This window comes from Balearica regulorum, chromosome Z, assembly GCF_011004875.1.
Source record: "Balearica regulorum gibbericeps isolate bBalReg1 chromosome Z, bBalReg1.pri, whole genome shotgun sequence".
NCBI lineage: Eukaryota > Metazoa > Chordata > Aves > Gruiformes > Gruidae > Balearica > Balearica regulorum.
Window position 1 is genome coordinate 84,219,835 of NC_046220.1, and position 23,728 is coordinate 84,243,562.

Here is a 23,728-nt window from a genome sequence, read left to right on the forward strand (position 1 = left end):
GGCTGCCCTGATCAGGCTGCCCTGATCTTCTTCTGATCGGGCAGGGAGCCAGTCTCTGCCACAAATTCACGAGACCCCAGGGAGCAGCCAGGCCATTAGGATGCCCCTGGCCAGACCCTGGGTCTGCTGGAGATACTGGAATGAATGGGCTGGGCGGGTCCACCTGGACCGCCAAGCCTGGCATGGCCACCAGCATTCATTGTGTTTCCCCTGCATTTTATTTAACCTCTTTGTTGCTGCTTTTATTCAATCTTGGTTGTGCATATGGAAAAGAGTCCCCGTGTCTGTTTGAGGGGGATGGCGGGGCACGGGGGACACCGTCTCTAGCGCAAGCCGTGGCAGTTATTGCAGGGGTTGGTGATATTTCTACAGTACCTGCTTTCTGGTGGCTTTGCTGTGTTGAAATTCCAGCCACTCCGCGTGCGTTGAGTAATCTCCCCGCTGTTACTAAAGAGTCAGTCTGTCTGTCTTCCTCCCCCCCACCCTGAGTTTCAGTTTCCTCCTAATTCTCTCTCTAGACAGCCGTTGCCTCTCCCATGGCGATGCGGTTTTGCTGATGCAGCCTGTTGTCTCTGTCCCTCTTGCAGAAGGATTTCACCATGCGGGAGGAGTTGCAGCAGCGGGACGTGGAGCGCTGGCTGGGGTTCATCACCTTTCTCTGCGAAGTCTTCGGCACCATGAGGAGCAGCACTGGAGAGCCCTTTCGAGTCCTTGTCTGCCCCATTTATACCTGCCTCAGGGAGGTAAATGCCTTCAGAATTTGTCCTTCTCCACTTGTGGGCCAAGCCGTTGCGTTGCAGTGCTGAAGTGCCCATGATTCGTAGATGTTTGCTTTATGATTCCTGGAGGTTTGCTTTGCCAGCATCAGCACTTCTCATCCCAAAAGTACCTGCGTCTGCAGGGATGCTTGGCTTTTCCTGCATATTGTGTTTCTGCTAATTAAAAGCACATGCTCCAAGCAAGACATCTTTGTCCAAGGGTTTGCAAAGCCCAACAGTTGGGATTTGCAAACACAACGTTGGAGTTTGCAAATCCCAACGTTGTGAAAATCCCCACCAAAGGCGCTTAAAAAGCTTTTTAAAAGCAGGTGAAGCCACCTGAATAGATGAGACAGACTGAGGGGTGGAAAGAGAGAGAGGTGAGATCCCGTATGTCCTTACTCCCCACCTAGTGCAGCAGAAGCCCAGCCATGCCACCAGGATTGAGGACATTTCAGAGCCTGAGCTCCTGAGCTCCCCATGGTTTGAGGTGGTGGCAGAGACCTCAGTGAGGACAAACAGAAAAGGCAAATCAAATGTTAATATTCAATAGAGCAGGAGAGGGCTTTCCCCCATCCTGTTTTAAAGATGGTTTTATTTCCTGCTGCTGTCTGTAGAAGACTTTCTCAGAAAAAACTGCCTTGTTGCCCAGGGTTGGAGCTGTGAATCTCAAACTGTCAGTAGTGCTTCTGTCAGGCCATAAATAACTTGCTGTAAAGTAAGTTCTTCGCTAGACCTTGGGCAAGGGAAGGAGAAAGAAACTGCCAGCGATGACTTTTTTACACGCATGGGAATTTTTCTCTGAATGCAAACACATTCTAAACATTTTGTCTTCGCAGTAATATTGTGGGTAGGGTTCACAGACGGTGACTGTAGCAGTGAGAAAGAGTCGGGGCATTGTAACGAGGCACACATATCCAAAGGAGGAGGTGGGAGAAGGATGCTAAGAATAGCCTGACTTCCCCAAAATCTCTGCCCACAGTGATATGTGTCACCTTATGGGGAAGATCTTGGCGTCTAGCAAAATCCCCGTTCCCCTCTGCTTCCCATCACAGTCATGACACAGCCCAGTCCTGATTCTGCTAGGATTTTTCCCTGCCCACTCCTGTCTGCCCTTGCTGTGTCATCACGGTCCCTCTTGTTGCCTTGCTGGTACGTGGGGACACGGTGCCAATCTAGAGGTGTGTGGAAGGACATGAATTTCACGTATCAGGGATATTTTTTGCTGCAGGACAGCTCCATAAAAAGCCTTTACTAATTATATCAAGACGTCATGCATAAATTTGGTTCTTAAAAATACATCTCTCTGTTCCCTAGCAGGACAGCTCTGTCCCCAGGGTGTTGTTTGTCAGAGAAGAAGACTCTTAGCTTAGCTGACATGGGTGAGCCTGAGTCTTCCAGCTCTCCTGCCCCAAAATGGGTGATCTGTGACTGCTTGCTCCGCAGGGCTGTCACCTTGACTCACGCCATTACTCTTCCATGGCTCTGGGATGGGTATTTGTCTTGCTGCTGTCAGCTAATCCTGATGCCCAGGACCAACCCATGGGAACAGGACCACCTATTTGTCAGCAGTGATAGGTGGCAGGCTCTGAGATGGTTGCCAAAGCCAGGCTGTAGACAGAAAGGGTGGTGGTGAGCTCTTCCAGTCACACCTAGGAAAGGGTAGGGACATTTGCACAGGGTGATCCATGAGATGGTGGAAACTTCCTAGTAGTACAGGGTGTTCATCCCTTGATGAGCTTCGTGAAGCATGTGCAGTGGGCTGCTGTCCCCAGGCAGGAGGAGGCATCCCCATGGCCAAGATGGTTCAGGACCGGCTGGCAGCCATGGGAATTCCTCCACTTGCTTCAGGATGGGTTTGCAAGGTGTAGTGACACTCATCATGGTTTCTTCTCCTTGCAGCTAATCAGCATGTACATCCCTGTGCACAATTTCAGTCCCTTACTCCTCACTCCCTCCTCCTTGAGCATCCCCCAGCAGAGCCCCTCCATGCTGCCCAGTTATGCTTAACTCCCTCTGCCCCCATCCACCCATCCTTTGATGATAAATCATTACCAGAGGTGAGATAACATCTCTCCCTCTGCCTGTCCTTTTAGCTCCTCTTGCTTTTTAGTTTCTCTGTCTCTCTCTTTTTTTTTTTTTTCCTTTTTCCCTTTTCCTTTGTAGCTTTGGCAGACTCAGCCAAAGGTCAGCAAGGGAGTGAGCAAGAGGAAGGGGAAAGTTGCTTGATGACTGAGGCAGGAATGTGTCTTCCCTTCTCTCCTGCAAAGCTTCCTCTCTCCAGCTCCTTTCCTTTCCCCCCAAATAAAAGCTTATTAACATCATCGTAAGTTGTGGAGCTGGGCTGGGTGGGAGGAAGCGAGGATGGCAGCGAGGACATCGGTGCTGCGTGGTCCGCTGAGGAGAAGCTGGGGACGTGGCTGGGGCACCGGGTGGCAATGCCAGTGTTATTTATTGAGCAGTGTGGATGGGTTGGTTTTGTGGGCTGGGGAAAAAAAAAAAACAAACAAACAAAAACAAAAGAGAAGTTCATTTCAGGCGAGCCTGGAGTGATAAATGCTGGGGTTTGCTGGTTAATCGAACCAGCATTCATCACCGTCCTTGGGGAAGCAGGCAGACCGCTGCGTTTTGATGTCAGCCACGGGAATGGGTGTTTAATCACAGCAAAGGAAATTTGGGTCAGAGCTGCCGCCTTGCCCAGGCAGCGTTTTGGGAGACAAGGGAGTGGCTGTGCCCCTTGGCACAAGTGTGGTCCACACCAAGCCCCTGTCCTGGGAGGCTCTGCCACATCCTCCTCTGTGCCCATTGCCTGACCTGCCTGCTGGAAAACAGGGTGGGGGCAAGAAGAAAGGTCTACCGCGTCTGGCATGGTGACTGCCTCTCCCAGGAACTGGATCCCCAAAGAATCAAAAAGTTTAATTTCCAGAACCATTCTGAGGGTTTGGGGTAAGATTTGGGCAAGCAGAGAGTGTCTTCACAAGGTCTGGTGGGGTCAACATTGGGATTTTAGGCAAAGAGATGGTTTGCCAAGAGAAGTAGAAGGCGAGTCCGCTGTCTTTAAAATGGTTTGATGCAGCACAGTGAGTTTGGGTGGTGCTTTAGATCAAAACACATTTTTCTGCTTGGAATAGTGTATCGTTTAAGTTGGAGAAGGGAAATGGGATGCCCAAGCCCAGCCCAGAGATCAGCATTGGAGATGTTCAGGGGTAAGGAGGGATTTTTACGGTGTGCAGCAGAGAACCCCTTTGCAGATGAGAACCAGAGGACTATTGGAGCCATCAAATCTGGGGAGCTTGGGAAAAGAATAACAAAGCAGAGAAGTTAAATATAAATAAAAGAAAGAGCTTTCCTCCTATTCTTCCCTTGGAGCTTTAGGGGATTGAGGGCGAGCTGGAGGAGGGCATTGTTCCCAGGGAAAGACTTTCCCCAGGGATGGTGGTGCTGCAGCCAGGGCACCACGGGCTTGGCCCTTGCCTGCTTCCAGCCCTGGCTATCCTCACATGGGACCAGTGGTGGCATCTTCCAGGACCATGTTCCTCCACAAGTCTTTTATCTAGCTCAATGAAAACACTTTTAGCAGTTTTAGGAAGCTGTCCTGGCTCCCACACTTAATAGTCTAAGCAAGAGGGATGTCCCACTGTCTTCTCCCAGTCCTACAGCCCACATGCTGTCAACTCTGGCCTCACTTTTTTTCACAAAACTGCACAAAATTTGTCCCTGTACATCTCCTTCTGCCTCTCCAGGATAGTGGGGAGTGAACGTGCTGCCATCCTTGCTGCCCCAAAGCCTCTGCCCCATGCCCAAACACCAAGGACCACATTCAGCCCCACACCAACAACACTTCGCATTGCACATCTCCCAAAACCAATGAAAACCAGGATAACCACCAAGGGATTTTGATTCTTGCAGCCTGGCCATATTCTTTTCTGTGTCAACAAAAATGTAGAAAATGAGTTAAGACCAGGGACCAGCAAATGTCAGTTGAACCGTCAGTGGGGCAGGAGCACTCCAGAACCCTGTGCCTGGTGCAACAAGTGCCCTGTCACTACTGAAGATGTAGAGATAATAATGTTATTTGCCATCTGTTGTTCACTGATTGTCACCACTTTTGCCTTTCCTAGCTCTTTCCTAAGCATGGCTCTTCTTCATCCAGCTCTGTGCTGTCCATGGTTGCATGTGTATCAACGAGGTTGGCATGGGCCAGCCCAGCTCACTGCCTTCTCTGCTTCATCCCCTGGTGCTGCTGGGGAGAAGAAGTGTTAAGACTCGCACCTGAGGGACCTGACCCAGCTCTTGGTGTGGCTGAGGTCTGCAGGGAAGGAAGGATTGTAGACAGCTTGGAGCCACAGTCATGCTCTGCAGAAGCTGGGACAGATAAGTAGTGTCAGGGGATTAGGCTCCTCTTGTGTCTCAATGTCATCCTCAGTGGATGTTATCGGGACTTCAACCCAGGAGGTGCATCTGGACCTTGGAGCTGCCACCTTCCTGCCAGCCCTCAGTCAGGACAAGCCGCTTTCAGCCAAGGTTGTTGGTGTCAAATGCTGCTTTGGATTAATTTGTTTATTTTTGTGACACCATTCAGCAGTTAGACCTGGCTTTACAGACAGGTAACCTGAGCAGTTGTCTACGGCAGCAGAGCAAGGAGGTGGAAAAACTGGCTTACATACCTAAAGCTCAAGAAGATACCAGGTGGCAATGTCACTGTGGTCCTCTCAAGGCACCTTGCCGATTGGGGTCCCACAAGGGCAAGCAACATAGGGTAGGCTCTGCCCCCTCTCACCTGCCCTAATAACCCTATCCCACCCGTTACCTATGCCCCTGTGCTGGGCTTACTTGTTGAATGTTTAAGGTTCCTCTTGAGTCCTTCCTCCAGCCCGCTGAGGTCCCTCTGGATGGCAGCACATTGAGTGGTCCTCGAGCACATTGAGTGGTCCTCCCCAACTTGGCGTCATCTACAAACTTCACAAAAGCATGCTCCTCACCTCCTCCAGGTCATGGATAAGGATGCTAAACAGAGCAAATGCCAGGATAGATGCGCCGGTACTCCTTGTCACTGGTCTCCAGGAGTAGTTGGATTGTAATCCAATAGCTAGAACCCTCTGAGCCCAACCATCCAACCATTTTTTTTACCTATCTGGTTGTCCACCCATGATGTCCTAGCTTGGATACAAGGGGATTGGATTCCAGGGGTGACAGGAAGCAGCCTTGCTGCTGCACCGTCCCACTCTCAGCACCTGTGGGTGCATCGGACAAGGCTGTTGGGGCAGGTTCGAAGCAAATCCGGGGAAGCGGCTTATCACAGGGAGGCTAATTAAACTGCAAAACTCCTTTGTGCAGGAGGCTCTGGCTGCAGGACCAATTCACAGAGGTCCCTCCAGCTTGAGGGGGTTATTGCTGCTGGGGATGGATGGGTACCCTGGGGGTATCATCCTGAGCATCACCACCCACAAGGGAGATGTGGGCATTGACCTGACCCAAGACAGATGCTTTTATGGTGTTATTACCAACCCTGGGGACTGAGGGCAGTGCCTGGGAGCGGTGAATCAGCCCCACAGAGGCAGTGAGGAGCAGACCCGGCAGACTGTCAGCAGGCAGGACAGTTGCTCCTCTGCAGGAGTTGTCTCCTACCTCCAGTCTGGTTGGCAGAGATGGTCCCATTTCAGCATCGTTTAAAATATTGGCATGCTTTCATCACTTCCCTGCCTTGGTACATGCTGCTAACTGAAAGCCTCAGGGTGGTGGTGCAGGGAGGATAAATACTCCCTGTCTAATTGCCTTTCCCCCACGTCTGAGTCTGCGGTGCAGCATGTAGACGGTATCCACTCCCCTCCCTTCTCTTCGTGCCTGTTATCTCCTGGGGCCATGCTGTGTAATTTAGCAAAATATTCTAACACGGTAATTAACGTCTGAACTTCAAGAGGGCACTGCCTTTTCACTGTCTCCTTCAGAGGAAGAGAGGGGAAAACTTTCCCGGCTGCAGTCAGATGAGCTAGGAGGGTGGTGCTGTTTGGAAAAGAAAATTGTATCTTTTAACATGTTTGGTGTTGTTTTTTTTAAATCACTCTCACTTTTTAAAAAGCATCAGCCTTATGAGTCAAAAAAAAAGGGTCTTTGACAATACAATGAGATGCTAGGATTTTTAGCAAAATATTCTCCTAGTCAGAGAATGAGACAGAATTTTTCCTTTATTGGATAAGAAGAGGCTCAAAGGGGACCAGATCCTGACCCTGTGCCACCCTTCCACCCAGGCAGCTCCACAAGGCCAGATCTGACCAGAGAAAATAAATCCTTTATGAAGAAGGGGACTTACTTCCTCGTAAAAGTCCCCTTCTGGTCTCCCCATCTGGTTCTGCAAAAATCGGTGGTTTGGTCTCCAGTCTGGTGGGACTGGGACAAACTGGTTTGTAGGGGAAAGGACAGAGGAGGGAGGAGGGATGTGGGCATGGGAGGGAAGGGATGCCAGGGAAGGAGGGAGAAAGAGGAGACTGGGGAAGAAACGGGGACAGCAAACAAGTGGGGAAATGTGGGAACCCAGAAGAGGAGAATTGAAGACCTGGAAGAGCTGGGAGAAAAGCCTGAGATTTGGAGCAAGCTGAGTACACTGGTGCATGGGGTGATGTGGACTTTCAGAGCCGTGGCAGGAGGTAATGTGCGTGAGCAGGGATCTGCAAAGAGGAGGGATGGGTGCGTGTCTGTTGGACCACAGTCCCAGCAGAGATGGATGTCCCCGTGCCTCCACGCCTGCCGTGCAATAAATAAATAAATAGCCATGCACAAAGCTTCCATACAGGCAGATCCCCTGTAGCTGTGCTGGCAAAAACCATCCTGTGAATGCAGCTGGTATGGGGAAAAAAAATTCCCTTTAATCGACATCATTTTGGTCAAAGGGCAGAGTTAAGGGGAAGGAGATCAGGTTTATTTGGGAGCGGATGAGGACAGACCAAAATGAGGAGGGCCACACGATGCTTTTGAGCCCAGCTGTTCTGCTGAGTATTTTATGTACAGGAACATATATTCTTGGAAAGCTATGGGACTCATTTAGTCCCTGCATTAAAACCATAATCGCGTATTTTAAATAGGGGAGGGGAAATGCCACCCTTGTTTCTCTGGGACTCATGGAGAAGGCAGAGGAAGCAATTAGGGCAGATAAAGAAATGAAGCTAGATACCATCTCACAGGATGGTCCCTCCTGCTCACGTGGCTTTGTTTTTCTCCTTCGCCCTCCATACCAGGCATTGTTAGTTCCCAAAAACTCTTTCAATGGGATGTAAACACAACTATTTGCGTCTGCCGCCATGCGCTTTCTCCCTCTGCAGAGCCAGGAAAGCGGAGAGTGTCCGGTGAGCCAGGGTGGAGCCCGTCACAATCAAGCGCGATGGTCTTGCCACTGTTTCTTTCCATGTTTTGTGTTTCCCCAGGACCCTTGGGATGAGATCACATCCTCCTCTCCCAGGGTTATTATGTCTTCGGCTGGGCAGGATGAAGCCGGCCGTCTGGGTGGCTCGGTCTCCCTGTGCGCGCAGACTGGGTGGCTCTGTCCGTCTGTCTCGGCCACTTTCAGGTCCTGAAGGTCCACCTCCAGCCAGGGGATGTGTAACCACCAGGCTACTGTTGGATTGCAGTTTCTGGGTTGATGAGTGACCAGATTTTCTTCACCATTGTCTCCAGTAATTGCCTCTTAATGGTTTCCATCTTTGCAGGAATCCCTTCTGTTGTTCCAGATCTGGGGAGAGAGAGTCATGTTTCATGGTTTCCCTTGTCTACAGTGGAAAGGAGTAGGAGGAGTTTCCCACGACTGGGTACAGGGTTTTGTTCCTCTAGCCTTAATTCAATTTGCTGTTAAGTATCTCTGAGTTCCTCAGGAGCCTGACAAGGAGGATAACCAACATTTTGGTTTACTCGATGCAATAAACAAACTAATCTATTCTTACCATCCTCCCAGGGAGTCCTAGATGGGTAACAGGAGAGCAGAAAGTCTCCTCCTCAGCTCAGAGCAGCACTGCAGTCACTGTAAAAGGAGTAGATGCCACCAGACAAACTCCTTCAAGTTGTCTAAAAATGATGGGGAATGTGCCTACTATAGACACAGTTCTCGACACAGCCATGCTAGCACAAGAAGCTCCAGCCCAGAACTCCTTCCCCCTGTGCCACCTCCCCTGAGCAGCACCTTGTGTGACCAGCAGTGACCCATGTTGATGGCTTCTTCCTAATGGAGCAGTGCGACTTGCTGTCAGCATGTCCTCACCAGGGCTGAAATCAGGCCACCCCAGTCAGAGAACTGGGAAGAGGGACTCCTCCATGACATGCATGGGCTAGTGGCACCTTGTGCACCTTCAATGGACTTGAAGACTTCACCACATCCCCAGAGAGGGGTGAAGAAGTCTCACCTGACCTCCCTAGCTCCCAGGGTATGCCCAAAGAGGGTCTCAGTAACTCTTCAGAGAGGGTGGCACTGATACAGCTTCTTGGTGGGTGCAGGATCAGCCCAGCTGACCTTCTGATGTCCTGGGTCGAGGGGCTGATACTTCTAATGGGAGCAGACTGTAAAATCCTGAAACTGGCCTTACTGGTGGAGTGTTTTGTAATTACTCATCCCCCACACTCTCGTTTGTACTTTGCATTTTTCCCAGTCTTGGCTGTTTTCACCACCCTGTGCCTTGTGACAGTAAGAAAAGTGGAGTTGTAGCAATTGCTTGTAGCTCAGAGAAATGTGTGACTCCCCAGGCAGAGCAGCCAAGCAGTCCCATGGATTTTATCTCAGGCATCTTCCTTAAGGACTTGCGACAGTAGGTCAATAAGGGGCTGCTGGAAAAGCAGAAAATTGCTATTGATGTCTTTCTGCAGAGAGCCTGTGAAGTGCAGCAGAGCCAGCTTGTGCTCCCAGGAGGACCCATCTTGCAGACCACAGAGCTTCCAGGAGGTTTTTGGGGCAGGGGTTCCCCAACTGTGGTCCATTAGACCACCAAGAATACCTGCAGAGTCGTGTCAGCAGGACAGCACACCCTACACCTTAACAGCAGTTGCAGGAGGTGATGATAGTATCATAGAATCATGGAATGGTCTGGGTTGAAAAGGACCTTAAAAGACCATCTAGTCCAACCCCCCCTGCCATCAGCAGAGACATCTGCAACCAGATCAGGTTGCTCAGAGCCCTGTCGAACCTGGCCTTGAATGTTTCCAGTGATGGGGCATCTACCACCTCTCTGGGCAACCTGTGCCAGTGTTTCACCACCTTCATTGTAAAAAATGTCTTCTCTGTATTTAGTCTGAATCTCCCCTTCTTCAGTTTAAACCCATTACCCCTTGTCCTATCACTACAGGTCCTACTAAAATGTCTGTCCCCATCTTTCTTATAGGCCCTCTTATAAGGGGGTCTCTGTGACGATCTCGACCACAAAGCTGGAACAGATCCATCTTGTTGAGGACAAAACCCACCATGGACCTTCTCAAGGGCTCCTCTGGTTAAAAAACAGGACTGGGAAGCACCATCTCTCCTGCAGCCTCTTAAGTATAAAATATTCATTCTGCTTAAGCTCCAAGTGGCACAAGGAGCTGGTTTTTTTCCTTCTTCCTACTTGAAATATGTCTCCATTTTCACCTGATTCCTCGTTTTACAACATGCTACACCTGGATGATGAGTTTGCAACACTAGTTAGTTCCTCTGTGGTCGTGGTCCACGCTCCTCAGGGGGAATAACCGGCAGGCACCTCCTCGTGACCAACACGTTAGATGAAAAGCATACCTGTGGGCAGGGACCGCAGAGCGGTTGTGGGGCTGGAGCTTCACACCCGAGGCTGTCTGGATGTCCATGCATGTTGCCACCTGGATGGATGAACCTGAGATGCCCGTTGGGGAGCCAGGGCAAGCGGCACGTGGGCTGCGGTCGGTCCAGCTTTCACTGGGTCTCAAAGACATCCCAACCTCTCCATGGCTCTGGGTGGATATTTTCAAGCTTTCTGTGCTTTCACGCTGGAGTCATCACCAAAGCATCAGAAAACACTGCACACTAAGAGGTAGTTTGTGGCAAGCATTGCTTATATGTCATTTTGCAAGCGATATCATACACAATAATTAGTACTGTGCCTTGCAGGAGAAATATCGTTGCAGCTGGTAAGGGTAATGTATGCGTTGGGCTGCTCCCACTCCCTCTCCCATGGAGAACTGCTGAAGAACACAATTAAACCTGCACGGTTTGGTGATAAGGGATGGTGGGGCAGGTTCTCTGGTCCTGCTCACGGCGTGGGCACCCCTGAGAATACAAATAAGCACTTTAGCTTCTCAGCAGCCCAGATGATCTCAGAAAGCAGATAATAAACCCAAATATTCACGGGTACATGAATCCCATCAGCTTAGCTCTCTGGTTTGCTCCTGGTGGTCTGCACTGCATGCATGTGCATCGTTTGCTGTTCAGGAGGACCGAGTTGGTTGTCTCCATGATGAAGCACAGTTGCAGTTTTGGGGCTTCTTTGCCCCCTTAACTGCCATTGCATGCCCACCCCATGTGGCTTATGATGCTTACCTCTGCAAAGATGTAAAGAGCAGGTTTTGGGGCCATGGAGGCCGAGGGAGACTGGTCCCAGTAGCATTGCCACAGAAACCCGTTGCACTCCAGAAGCACCCTGCAAGGCACTGCAGCTCCCCCAACCACACACAGCATGTCCAGGAGCAGAGCTTACAATTTATTTTGGGTTGGTATGAAAATATTTAGCTCTCAGAGCCCACCCAGGAATGCTGGCCTTGCAGAGGACTTTGCCCAGTGCTTCACCTCTCAGCAGGACACAGAAATTTGGAAGAGGAGCCTGATGTCTTCCACCAGTCTGCAAAGCTGCTGGTCCAGCACCAGAAACAAAAGTGAGAAGCCTTTCGCAACCGAGGTTGGGTATTATATGACTGGCTGGGCAGATTCTGGCATGCAGCCTCCTCTCTTAGGAAATCAAGCAGACTCTTTGTCTGCTTTCCAGCAGGAACTGCTGCTTTCATTGCCCGGCTTCGCCCGATACGGGGGAAACCGGCTGGAGAGCAAAGGGAGGTTTTTCTCGCAGACAGCCCCAGCCTCCGGGGGATGATTACAGGTTAAACCGAGAAGCGTGTGAGTCTCAGCTCACCTGCCCTGTCGTCTGCCTCGCGCTCCTTTTTCGACTCCCTCGTCCGCGTTCATCAACCGGTTTGAACCGTGTGGGAACCTGGTGGAGAGGGATGGGATGGTGTCCGTGATAGGATTTGGGCAGATGCACGCAGCTGGGAGGAGTGGTTGTAAATAGTTAAATAAATAACAATTCCAGTCTGGGAGTGCTAATTTAATGGGTATAGCATGTTTACGTTAAAATATTTTAAGTAAATATGAATTAGATTGCAAACGATGAATGCAATTGGTTGGGTTCAGGTTTATGGTCATGCAAGTGCCAGTACTTCAGGGTTGTGATTTCCCTGGAGGTCTCGAAGCATTTGCACCATTTTTTCTTGCAGTGCTGTCAGGGCTAACACAAGTGTGAAAGTGTTTTGAGAAATGCTGTGCTCCTGCTGAAGCTACCAGCTCACTGCTTTCGGGTGTATGGTGCTTGCACAGGGGGAGCAGCCATAGGTGGGTGGGTGGGTGGGGATGAAGAAATTGAGAAATGCATGAAAGATGTCATCAGTGGATGAGGACGTCGATGGCAGGACCCCAGGCAGCACAACCCTTGCTGGCTACCTTTAGCAGCAGTTTCTCATGTGTCTGTGCCATGCTAGGGAAAGAAAACTGGCCTCCTTGTTCTCCTCCTGTCCCAGCATGCAGGGGTCAGCAGCAGATAGCTGGTGCCTACACCCTGGGGAAGCTCCAGAGCCCCCCTCCAGCATGCAAGAAACAGAGTTATGATCAGACACATGCAGAGAAACAGTGACATCTTTCTGATCCTCCTGGATTCAGACCGTTGCACTGACGCAGGTGGCTCTCAACCATCTGTGGGTATGGACTTGGGCTCTGGTTCCCATAGCATCAGCAGATCTGCCCGCTGGGTCCTGCTCCACTGCACCAGGCCATACTTGTGTTTGGTGGGTGGGTTGTGAGCTTCCCCAACCCACATATATATCACAGGCAGAGGTTGAACTGTGGCCCTTGGGACTAGTTCAACAGGTGGCCCTTGGTGCCTCAGTGGAGCAGTGGAGCACGTGATGCTTGGATGGATAAGGTGGAGCATATGGTGTCTCATTGGATGAGGTAGAACACATGCTGCCTGGATGGATGAGGGGGAGCACATGGTGCCCTGATGGACAGGGTGGAGCACATGCATTCTCCTTGTTCAGCCAAGTCACGTCAGATGAGCTCCAGGAGGGCAGCATGAAGGTAGAGGGTGCTTGCCCAAGTCTGGGGGCAGGATGTAGTCTCTGTTTCATCATGGGTAGATAAGACTATTCCTGATTAGCCAAATATCTGAGCAGTCTTTGACAGCCTTGGACGTATTCACCACCTTTTGATGTAGTGTCCCAATTCTGCAGGTGGGAAGCTGGGGCAAGGAAAGCCCAAGTGAAGTGGCAGCCTTTCCCTGACCATGTATCCCTGGCAGAGAGCAGGATCATCAAGGAGACCACGGCAGAGGAGGGGCCACCATAGGTCCTTCCTAGTCAATCCTAACTCCACTTTTTTTGCTTTAAGTTTCATGCTAAGCTCTTTACTAAAGAATAGCAAAAATAGGAAATGTGGATACAGGTTTAATTTGCAGCCCTGCTTCATGCCATGCTCACAAGCTAAATACTCCAGGAGTGAATTTCAGGACTATTGCCTGTTCATACTTGTCCCCACTTGATATTTTTTTTTCCTTCTTGTTGGTCTTAAAATAATCTCATGTTTTTTCGCAAAGAATCTGTGAACTGTTCGTTAGAACTTATCTCAGAGCATGTGGCTTGGGCTTAACTAACATTTTCCAAACAAGTCAGCAGAAAGATAAACTTGGGGGGAGAATTGTTGCATATCTTCAAAACCCTTGCCGAACTTTTGGCTAACGCAAGATAAAAACTGGTGGACCGCATGCTCATCGAGATGCTGTAAACATCGTCTTCAAAGAAAACAAACTGCTGTCTGCTGAAAACAGAAAAGGCTGAAGACAAAACTTTGAGAGCAATGATAATTCCTTGAATTATGTCTATTATTCCTAGCTATTTTCCAGCAGCTGTGGAACTGGTAAACAAATAGGTGTTTATTTGTAAAGGAAAGAAACATGAAAAAATGAGAGTAGGAAGGAGAGATTATAAGGCTGTGAGTCAGAATTTTGATTTGCACTAAAGAATGTGACTTTAGAGCACATTTAGTTACACTGAGCAATTTTTATATGGGCAGTTTTAATCAGTCCAACCACTTTTCCAAAGTTTGCCTTTCCCTGATGAATTTTAGATACTAATAAGGCCGGTTTTCCCTATTTTTCTCCTTTTCTTCAATGTTTAGTGCGCGCACTCAGCTCCCCGCTGCACACAGGGATTAGCTCAGGGCCAGCAAGGCTTCTTCAACTAAAGGTGATGGAGTGGAAGCGGCTGTAGCTTCAAGTGTTGCCAGCACAAGTGATTTTATCAGCTGTCTCATGGTACCATGTTTTTCATGACACTCCAACTCACTTTGTTGGCTGATTGAGAATCTCAGTGTTTTTATCTGCTTGAAAAACAACCAGAAAACTGTGCTTTCTCATGCGGTTTTAGCAAAAAGCCTGAAACTGCATCTTTGTGCATGTGACAAAGTCATAAAGATGAAAACAAAGAAAAATGTGTTGTTTTGATCTGGTTTCAAGCGTCCTTGCTATTGTGATTTCAAGGTTTGTGGGGTGAGACGTGCAGAGCTCCTACGCTTTGCTGTTGCCAGGTAGAGCTGTTGACCCTCCCTGGGCTCCCTGAGTCTGAACCAAGAGGGGCGAGCATCTTCCTTCACCATCCTACGCCACGCACAGCAATGTTTTACGTCTCTCTTGACAGTTGCTCATGCTTACGAGCTCACATTTGTCTTGCGAAGTTCATGGAGAGCAGAGCAGGGTTGGACTTGGTGCACGAAAGAGACCATAGTTTCACTGCAACCCATTGCACTTGCATCACTATATAATCAGTCTAGAAGGAACCATATTAATTACTGTGTATTGGATGTAATGCTTTCCCATCAGGTAATTTTGTGGCTGTTAGAATTGTCCCCACAGGGACGGAGAGATTTGGTGGTGGGTGGCTGCCTCTTGGGCAAAGCCCTTCCCTTCCAAACAGCTGCTCCCAGGGCTGTGCTATTCAAATGTTGTCATCTGATGGTTGTACTTAGTCGCTGTGTATGTGAAATGAGTGCATTTTCTCATTGCCTGCTGTGGGATAAAAAAAGCAATGTAACCTAAATAAAATTTATTCTGAAAGCAGTTAACCTAACTTATCTATATTCTGCCCTGCTTGCTGTCTCTCAGCAGTCGATACGCTGGTGATACCCTTTACCCCATGTTTTGTCACTGTTTATCTTGATTTTTTGTTTTGATAATTACTCTTTTCTCCCCTCTTTCTAATTTTTTGAGTTATTTCTCACTGCCGCTCTCTTCTTACTTTTGCAGTTGTTGCAATCTCAGGATGTGAAGGAAGACGCTGTGCTTTGCTGCTCCATGGAGGTAGGGAAGCACCTGCACCACCCACCCCGTTCTTCATTGCTTTGCCCCTTCTGCTCTTGGCTACGCGTGTGTCAAGCAGTTATTAGATGTTTCCAAACCCAAACAGCAGTGTTGCCTCTTTGCATTGTAGAACCACAGAACGGTTTGGGTGGGAAGGGACCTTTAAAGGCCATCCAGTCCAACCCCCCTGCCATGGGCAGGGACATCTGCAACCAGATCAGGTTGCTCAGAGCCCCGTCCAACCTGGCTTTGAATGTTTCCAGGGATGGGGCATCTACCACCTCTCTGGGCAACCTGCCCAGTGTTTCACCATCCTCAGCATAAAAAAATTCTTCCTTATATCTAGTCTGAGTCCACCCTCTTTTAGCGTAAACCCATTACCCCTTGTCCTATCACTACAGGTCCTACTAAAAAGTCTGTCCCCATCTTTCTTATAAGCCCCCTTGAAGTATTGAAAGGCCACAATAAGATCTCCCCGCAGCCTTCTCTTCTCCAGGCTGAACAACCCCAACTCTCTCAGCCTGTCTCCATAGCAGAGGTGCCCCAGCCCTCTGATGATCTTTGTGGCCTCCTCTGGACTCGCTCCAACAGCTCCATGTCCTTCTTGTCCTGGGGACCCCAGAGCTGGATGCAGCACTGCAGGGGGGTCTCACCAGAGTGGAGTAGATAAAAGACATCACCATGAGATAAGAGATGGCCTTTGAGACTCTATCACTGGACTTTTGATGCATATAAATAGATGCAAAAAGTTTGGTAGCTGGGGCCCCATCACAGAATTATATTATCCTGGTTCCTTCAAATCTCGCCCTGCATTTTCTTTTTAAGCACAAAACCACCTGTATTGGAGCAAAAATTGCCCTGTGGCTCACACAGAGAGATTTGCTGTGCTCAACAGCAGCTTTGCAGAGAAATGCTGGTACAAATATAGCAGAGTTTCATTAGTTTTACTTTTGGGAAGTGATTGACTGGTGGGGATGGATGCTTTCCTTGCAGAGATCAGTTGAAATTGCAGCCTGAATGGCTGAAATTCAGCAAAGTGACAGGCAACCGAGGAGGAAAGTTTGAATTTTTCAGGTTAGGATTTTGAGGAGCTTTGCATTCAAGTCTTCCATGATAGTGGACTCGTTGTCCATTCCAAGCTTGGACCTTCTCCTCTATGGGACCACCCAGGGCTTATGTTGCTCCATGGAGGCTCTCCAAGGGGTAATTGTTTTAAAAAAAACCCTTGGCTGTCCTCAGAGAAGTGGCACGACAGGTATAAATGCAGATCTCGGCAGGGCAGGATTTGTTATGCATACAGGAGGACTCTGCTTATTCCGATTAATGACTGGGAGTCACTGACAGCTGTGAATCAGCAAGTAAATGAAGGGCCAGGTAGAAGGCAGGAATACCACATCACAGCCTGCGCTTTGTTTTGACAATAGCATGATTTTTAGGTGGGTTTTTTTTTTTTTTTTTTTTTTTTCAAAAGCAATGCAGCGTTGCCACCTTTGAAGTCAGTGGGAGCCGAACCATTCGCTCCTCCAGCAGCCTGGTGCAGATGCTTTTGAAAACCTCACCCTTCATGTTCGGCTCTTGGAGCCTGCTGCCGGGTGGTTTTGGTTTTCAAAAGCCACGACGCTTTTAACCTTGCCTGCCTGCCCCACCACATCGAGGAGGGGAGGACTGGAGAGGTGGAGGGTGTCTATGAAAGCCAACACAGTGTTTTGATATCATAGAATCATAGAATATCTCAAGTTGGAAGGGACCCCTAAGGATCAATATGCCGTGGTTGACCTCTTCTTCTCCTGACAGCTGCAGAGCACCGGCCGGCTGCTGGAGGAGCAGCTGCCTGAGATGATGACAGAGCTGTTGGCGATAGCACGCGACAAGATGCTGTGTCCCTCCGAGTCCATGCTGACGCGGTCACTGCTGCTGGAGGTCATCGAGCTGCATGCCAACAACTGGAACCCCCTGATGCCCACCATCACGCAGTACTACAACAAGACCATCCAAAAACTGACAGCTTGAGGGGCAGGGCAAGGTGGGGTGGGAAGGGACAAGAAGAAGACATGCACCTTGACGGGGTCTGGCAAGAGCTTTTCCAATTTAAATCCCCCAGCAGACCAAACCCCAGCATGCTCGAGAATATGTTCGTGGGGTGGGGAGGGAGAAGCATGTTTCTTTTTCAGCTGTGTCGCCAAGTGCCACCCCTCTTCCCTGCTGTGGTTTTGTTTTAGGGGTTTCTTTTTCTGAACTCATTGCTCAAGCAGCAGCAACGCATCCCGCCGGGTTATTGTTTGGCTTTCGAAAGAAGACAGAGAATTTGGAAAAAAAAAAACAACAACAAAAAAAAACCCCGAATCCAAGTGGGGGCTAGTATTGTTTTCATGCCGTCCTCCTGCCTTGCCCCAGCCAACTGGCAGGAGACAGCAGGCAGCAGATGTCTCGGGAGGACAAAGCCAGACACACACTACACCAGACGCTCATAATTGATGGCTTTTGTCAAGCGGGGCTTGCGTTAGGTTTTTTTCCACCACCCCCCCCTTGTCTTCGACTTTCTGTGTGTGTGTCCCCCTACTCACCACCCCTTTGAAAGCAGATCGGAGAGCGGGATGACTTTCTTATTTGCACTGGGTTTTCTTTTTCTCGGGTGTTTGTATTTTCTTCTTATTTTATTGTATCATTGAACGGACAATTGTGAGCAGCTCAGAGATGGGGAAAGCAACGCCTTCCCGCAAACTGACTAATGGTTTACGTGAAGATGCTGAAGCAGAAGGAGTATTTTAAAGGAGTCCAAAAGCCACTGCAGAAATAACATAGCCACCGTCGTCTTGCCAGTAACCTCCTTGATGGATTGAGAAACATGTCCTCTGAGCTGAGAGCTCTAAGAAACAGGGGATTCTACAGCTCTTGCTGTTAAAGTTGACGTTATCCCTCAGCCACTATAACCCATTTATTTTTTTTGTAATAATTTTTTTTGTTATAATTTTTTTTGTTTTGTTTCCATTGAAGGAGTGCTTTATTGTAATTACTGTCATGGTTGTAATTATACATTTAAACCCAGGCCTGTTATAGTCGGGCCTAATAATGTACAGGGCAAGGGAGAAATGAAGGTTTGATGTTCTTCTTTTGAGACTGGTAAAGAGAAGACAAGCAATGTATGGCAAAAAGGAGGAAAAAAGAAGAGGAAAAAATAGGAAAAGCCAAAAAAAGAGGTTTTGAGCCTAGCTTCTGACTAGCTGAATTTGCTATCCAGTGTTTCTAGCTGCGTGGTGCACAGGAGCAGCTCTGTCCCATGGTCAGTCTGTGTGGCACCGTGTCCTCGAGGGATAGGTGATGTGTTTCAGAAGGGGAGAGTTTGCTCGGGGGTTGCTGGGTTGCCTCGCGCCAGAGCATCCTGAGGGAGAGGGCGGCTGCGGGGGGTGATGGCGAGGAAATGCTCGGGAGGCAAGGGGGCTGGTCTGGCGGGATGCGCCATGCCTTTGCATCACTCCCCGAATCATGAACAAGACTTGGTGATCTCCTTATTTGCTTGTCTAGTGATGCTTTTACCTACTAAATCATTTCTGGTGCTTATTTTGGTGAAGCCTAATGGGGGTGCAAACTGCCCTGTCCCGTCTGTGCAGTGGAAGAGGAGCCAAGGAAGGCGCTATGCCAGCAGCCCGTCCTGCTTTCTTCCCATTATTCAATTTACTTTCCTTTCCCCATGATAAGAAGAGAATTTATGCCGCGGCACTGGCACACACAGGCCCTGGACCAGACAGTCTGGGTCTGAACTCAGCAGCTCAAACCCATTTTTCCAAGCAAGACGTTGAATTTCTAGTGGCTTGCAGAGAAGAGAGATTTCACCCCGACCTTTTTGGATGCGCAGTATGTTCTTGGGTGCCTTATGAATGTGTTGGTATGTCTGCGATGGGGAGGATGCCTTTGCTGCAAAATTTGAAGGACAGAAATTATCAGCAGAAAATGCATTGCAGGAGATGAGAGTCCTGATGCTGCGGTTCAATATTATTTGAATTTTCATCAGGTTGTCTGCTGATGCAGTTCCTAATCTGCACATGGAGCAAGAGGAGTGAGCTGGAAACAGGAGTTTCAATTTTCCTGTCTGCCCAGAAAGCAGGAAAATTATTGCTGGATGTGCTGGACGTGTCTGGAAAAATTAATTTCTGCTCTGTGGATTTGAGCCTGGGAGCTTCACATGGTGATGGCACCTTGCGTTGGGTCAACTTCATTAGTAGCAATGGGATTTGATAGTATTAATGAGCAGCTGAACTTGATTAAGACGACAAAGCCCATCAGTATTATAAGGCTCAGGGTTGTGCCCATTGCTCTTGGCTTTGCCTGCTCCCTAATTTCTCGGGGACTGGAGGAGAAGGGGATTTAACACTCATCGCAGCACGCCCAGGCACAGCATCAGTGTTCTGGGAGAAGACCTGAAAACCCGTTATGTCTTGAATTTTTTTTTTTTTAAAGAACAGAAAAGTCCTGTAACAGGGACACAAAGTGATAGGTCAGAGTGCCAGGGATCCTGCTCTGGCCCCTGCAACTTCTCCCTTCCCCTAGAATTTGCTCTTGGGATGTAATGAAAGAAGGTGGGGGGGGGGGGAAGAAAAGAGGGAAAACTCAGAGAATTGGAGATTTTGCTTCTAAAGACCTGAATTTTCACCCGTCAATGTATCAGGAGGCTTTCAGAGGCAAAGTGTAAGCCACATGGAAGTATTTCTGCTTAGCATTTTCCTACCCCTACCAGCCATGAGGGTTTATTCAATTTTCCCATTGGGGTGCAGTCCTGCAGCCCCCACTGACCGGGCTTGGCCCATGACTTTCCCTTCCAACGCTGGGATTTCTCCCACCGAAGAACTTTTATGTGAAATCCGTCATTTTTTAATGTCTTGCCATTTATCTTCGCTATTAAAGTATGTTCATCCAGCCATTAACCGCTTTGGTATGTCAGTTGCTCTGTTGATACGTGAGAATCAAAACGTTGACCAAAAAAGGGGGGCTTTCCCCAAAATTACATGCTGCCAGTGATATCTTTCTGAAGTCTATCAGTAGGAAGCCAGCAGACATGTGGCATCATTAACCATCATTAATTGTGTTGGGAAAAGAGATACCATGAGGTCATTTGTTGGGGTAGGATGGAGAGCAGCACAGGGAAATTTTTGGAAATCCTGGTGAGAGCACTTAGGGATGTCACCGAGTATTTTCTTCTCTTTTTTTTGGCTTGCTTTAGAAACGGTCGCCAAAGAGCGTAGTTCCACAATGTGCATTTTTGAAGGTGTGAAGCCACCAGTTACATCTCCATGGATTAGCCAGATTCGATCTTTGCTGCTCAATAAAAGTATCCGCGTGGGGGTTTAATAGGTTTTCCTGACACAGCTAGATCAGCAAAGGGGAAAATAACTTCCTCGGGCCAAATATGCATGGGGCCAAACCTCGGGCTCGTGTCAAGGCGAGTGTCTGAAGCATCTGCCAAGGAGCGATGCTCTGCACCAACGCCACGCCAGTCCCCCTCAGATGCAGAGCAGGTTTGCCAGCTCCCTGCCAGACTCCCCAGCATCTAATTCTCTTCATTCCTGGTGAAATTATTTCCAAACTTAAGATTTTTTGCTAACAACAAAGTGACTTGCTCGGTTTCACCGTGAGGGATTTCACTCCTGTTTGGAGAAGTCTAATGTATATGGAGGTGAAATGAAAATGGGGGAAAAAAAAGGAAAAGTGATTTGCTAGGATCCCCTCTTCCCCCGAAGGAGATTAATTAGTATCTATTCTTGGCATGATTGATGGCTTTGAAGGAAAACGTGTCAGAATAACTTATGATTTATTTTCATGCTTATTTTTATAGCATCTCTCACTTGGAAGTCTCTCAAAAATCTTAAATATGATTAATTTTTTTATTTCCCCACTGTTTATTTTATGGCTTTACACTAATTTTGCTCTTCTTGGTGATAGCTATTAGCCAGTCCTGGTGATACTTTCAGTATTTTTTTCAGGAGAAACAACACTAAGGGTTGTGAAGTCCACTGTGGATAGCCAGGGGAGCTGCAGTGTCCTGCAGAACATGGAGTTAATGCTAGCAATCCATTATTATTTTTTTTAATGTATTTATTTGCATTTGAAAAAGTGACATTTTTAATTTAATCATATTTGTTAAACTAAGTGCTTTAAAAAAAAATAAAAATTTAAAAAAAAGGAAAAAGGTTTTGGGGAGAATAAAGACTAGATATTCATACTAGAGAAACACAAACTCATCATTTTCAGCATTTCAGAGACTGTTAAAACAAGGGAGATAATAACTCTTTGTGGCAATTCAGTCTTTGTTTATAGAACATCCAGATCCACTGTATGCTATCAAATGCAACATCTGAGTAATAAATGTTTAAAGCTTGACATTTCCCTATCTCTTGTGCGCTATCACTTGTGCTGGTCTGGGAAAGACCTTCTTTTTGTTTAGGATGGAAGAAAAGGAAGATATAGAGCGGAAAAAATACCCCGAATTGTGTCTGCTTGGAAATGTAGCAGAGGGACAGATCCTTCCCTCTGTGGGGAAGGCTCAGCCCACGTTCCTGGCTCCGGGTCGGATCCTGCACTGTGCTGCAGGTCCGAGGGGGTTGGTCCCTATCCCCATCACTTCTCACAGGGGTAAGGATGAAGCCCAAGGGAGTGATGTGAGGGCCTTGGAGGAGGCTTTTACTCCATTCAACCTGCTAAAAAAAAAAAAAGTTATAAAAAACCACCCAATTTTTCTAAGAAATCTCCTTTTGAAAACCCTTCTCTAGCCCCAGACAAATTTTTGGCGAATTGAAATGCGTGCTTTGGCCCAGGAAGCCACGCTGGTCACTGGAGGTGAGTGGTTTGTGCCCTTGTGTCATTGGGCTCCGACCAGAAAATTGAAGGTGAAGCGGTTCCTGCTTTGGAAGTATTCTTGCAAAATGCCGTACGTGACCACGCGTGTGTGCTCGGAGCTCACTGCGACGCAGCCGAGCTGCAAAATAAATATTAAAAAAAGAGGTGGAAGAAGAAGAAGAGGGATCCCTGCTGGGGCGCGGGCTCATCTTGTTGCTGTAAGACCATGAATAAATAGAGGAGACGTTAAAATGAGGTGCAGGCCACTTGCAACCAGTGCAAACCACCCAGTGCTCCATGCAACTCCCTGTCCGCTTCAGGAAAGAGCCTTGGCTTTATTAAACGCTTCCTGACTTGTGCCGCTGGCTTTCGGGATTGTCTCCCCTTGCAGCTCCCAGAGGCCAGGTATTAACCTTAAAGTCCACACAAATTTTCCCTTGGCACCAGCACTGGGACCTGTCTGGGACACGCTCACCCGCAGTAAGGGAGATCTTACCGCAGTTCTGGGGCACGGCTGGACGGCGCGCAGGAGGGTTTCTCCTTACCTGTATAGATTCAACCTGTAGGAGAACCGTGAGGATCCGGGAGATGTTGTCAAGGCAGGGAGTGGTAAATGCCGATCGGGATTTCTTTCGGGTTTTATCTCATAGGCAAAGAAGTGCCAATGACAGATAATTTGGCTGTGGTTGACACATGGGACCCGGGGAATGGTCAGGTCAGCCGATGCCGGACCATGACACATCAGGCTGATGCTGCTCATGACCCACCATGCTCACGACCCACCCCTGGCTCCGGCTCCTGCCCAGGGGGTTGCACATCCTCTGATATTGGAGCATGGGGCTGTGTGCCAAGAAAGCCCAGGCTCCTGCAGAGCTCATTATTATTATTTTTAAAGGTAAGAGGGAGCTGCTTGTTCCTCATCTCCACGCACAGGACAACAGCTGGAAGGAACTCCTCTCTGGTGCATGCATGAAGTAAAAGCTGATGTGATGTGTCTCTTGGAAGCTTGGGGACCCCACCAGTACATCCAAGCTTCCCCCGGTAAAACCCAGGAGTAAGCCGCAGGACATGTGTTTGGCCCAGTAGTCGCCACAGAAGTGTGGAAATGGTCTCCATAACCACCCATTTGGACTTTGCACAGATCCTAGATGCCGAGGAATCTCATGGACTGCTTTCTCCACCTCTCACACACGTGCAGACACTCATTGCAGTCCAGTTCCTCAGCCAGCTCTATTCACTGGATCTCTACTGTTTGCAAAGGCACTGACCTGCTCTCAGGATCTACTTTCTTCTCACAGCTCCATCACCAATGACCTCTGTGGGGTCACCAGCAGCACCAGCGGCGTCTGTGCAACTCCCTCCCTACCTTGACTGCGAGGTGACGTGTTCATGTCATGTATTTGGACGTACTAAGAACAACACGTGTGGGGATGGATGTTAAACGCCAATGCATTTCCCTCCATCAGGGCTGGGACAAGAGGTGCAGAGCCTGAAGCAAGTCCAGGGACCACACAACACATGGTGGAGGTGATTGCTCACATCAGACCT

The 23,728-nt window shown here is 48.7% G+C and overlaps 1 protein-coding gene across 6 annotated transcripts in view; it reads left to right on the forward strand.

Moving 5' to 3' along the window:
• CTIF (cap binding complex dependent translation initiation factor) overlaps positions 1-19,927 on the forward strand; it is a 148,280-nt gene extending 128,353 nt beyond the window's left edge. For all 6 annotated transcript variants that reach the window (XM_075739723.1, XM_075739726.1, XM_075739725.1 and 3 more), the window contains 3 exons: positions 588-743; positions 15,299-15,352; positions 17,147-19,927. In XM_075739723.1, the coding sequence (XP_075595838.1) occupies positions 588-743; positions 15,299-15,352; positions 17,147-17,362 (426 nt within the window). In that variant the 3' untranslated portion in view covers positions 17,363-19,927. The remainder of the gene's footprint in view (positions 1-587; positions 744-15,298; positions 15,353-17,146) is intronic.
• Positions 19,928-23,728: the final 3,801 nt, after the last annotated feature.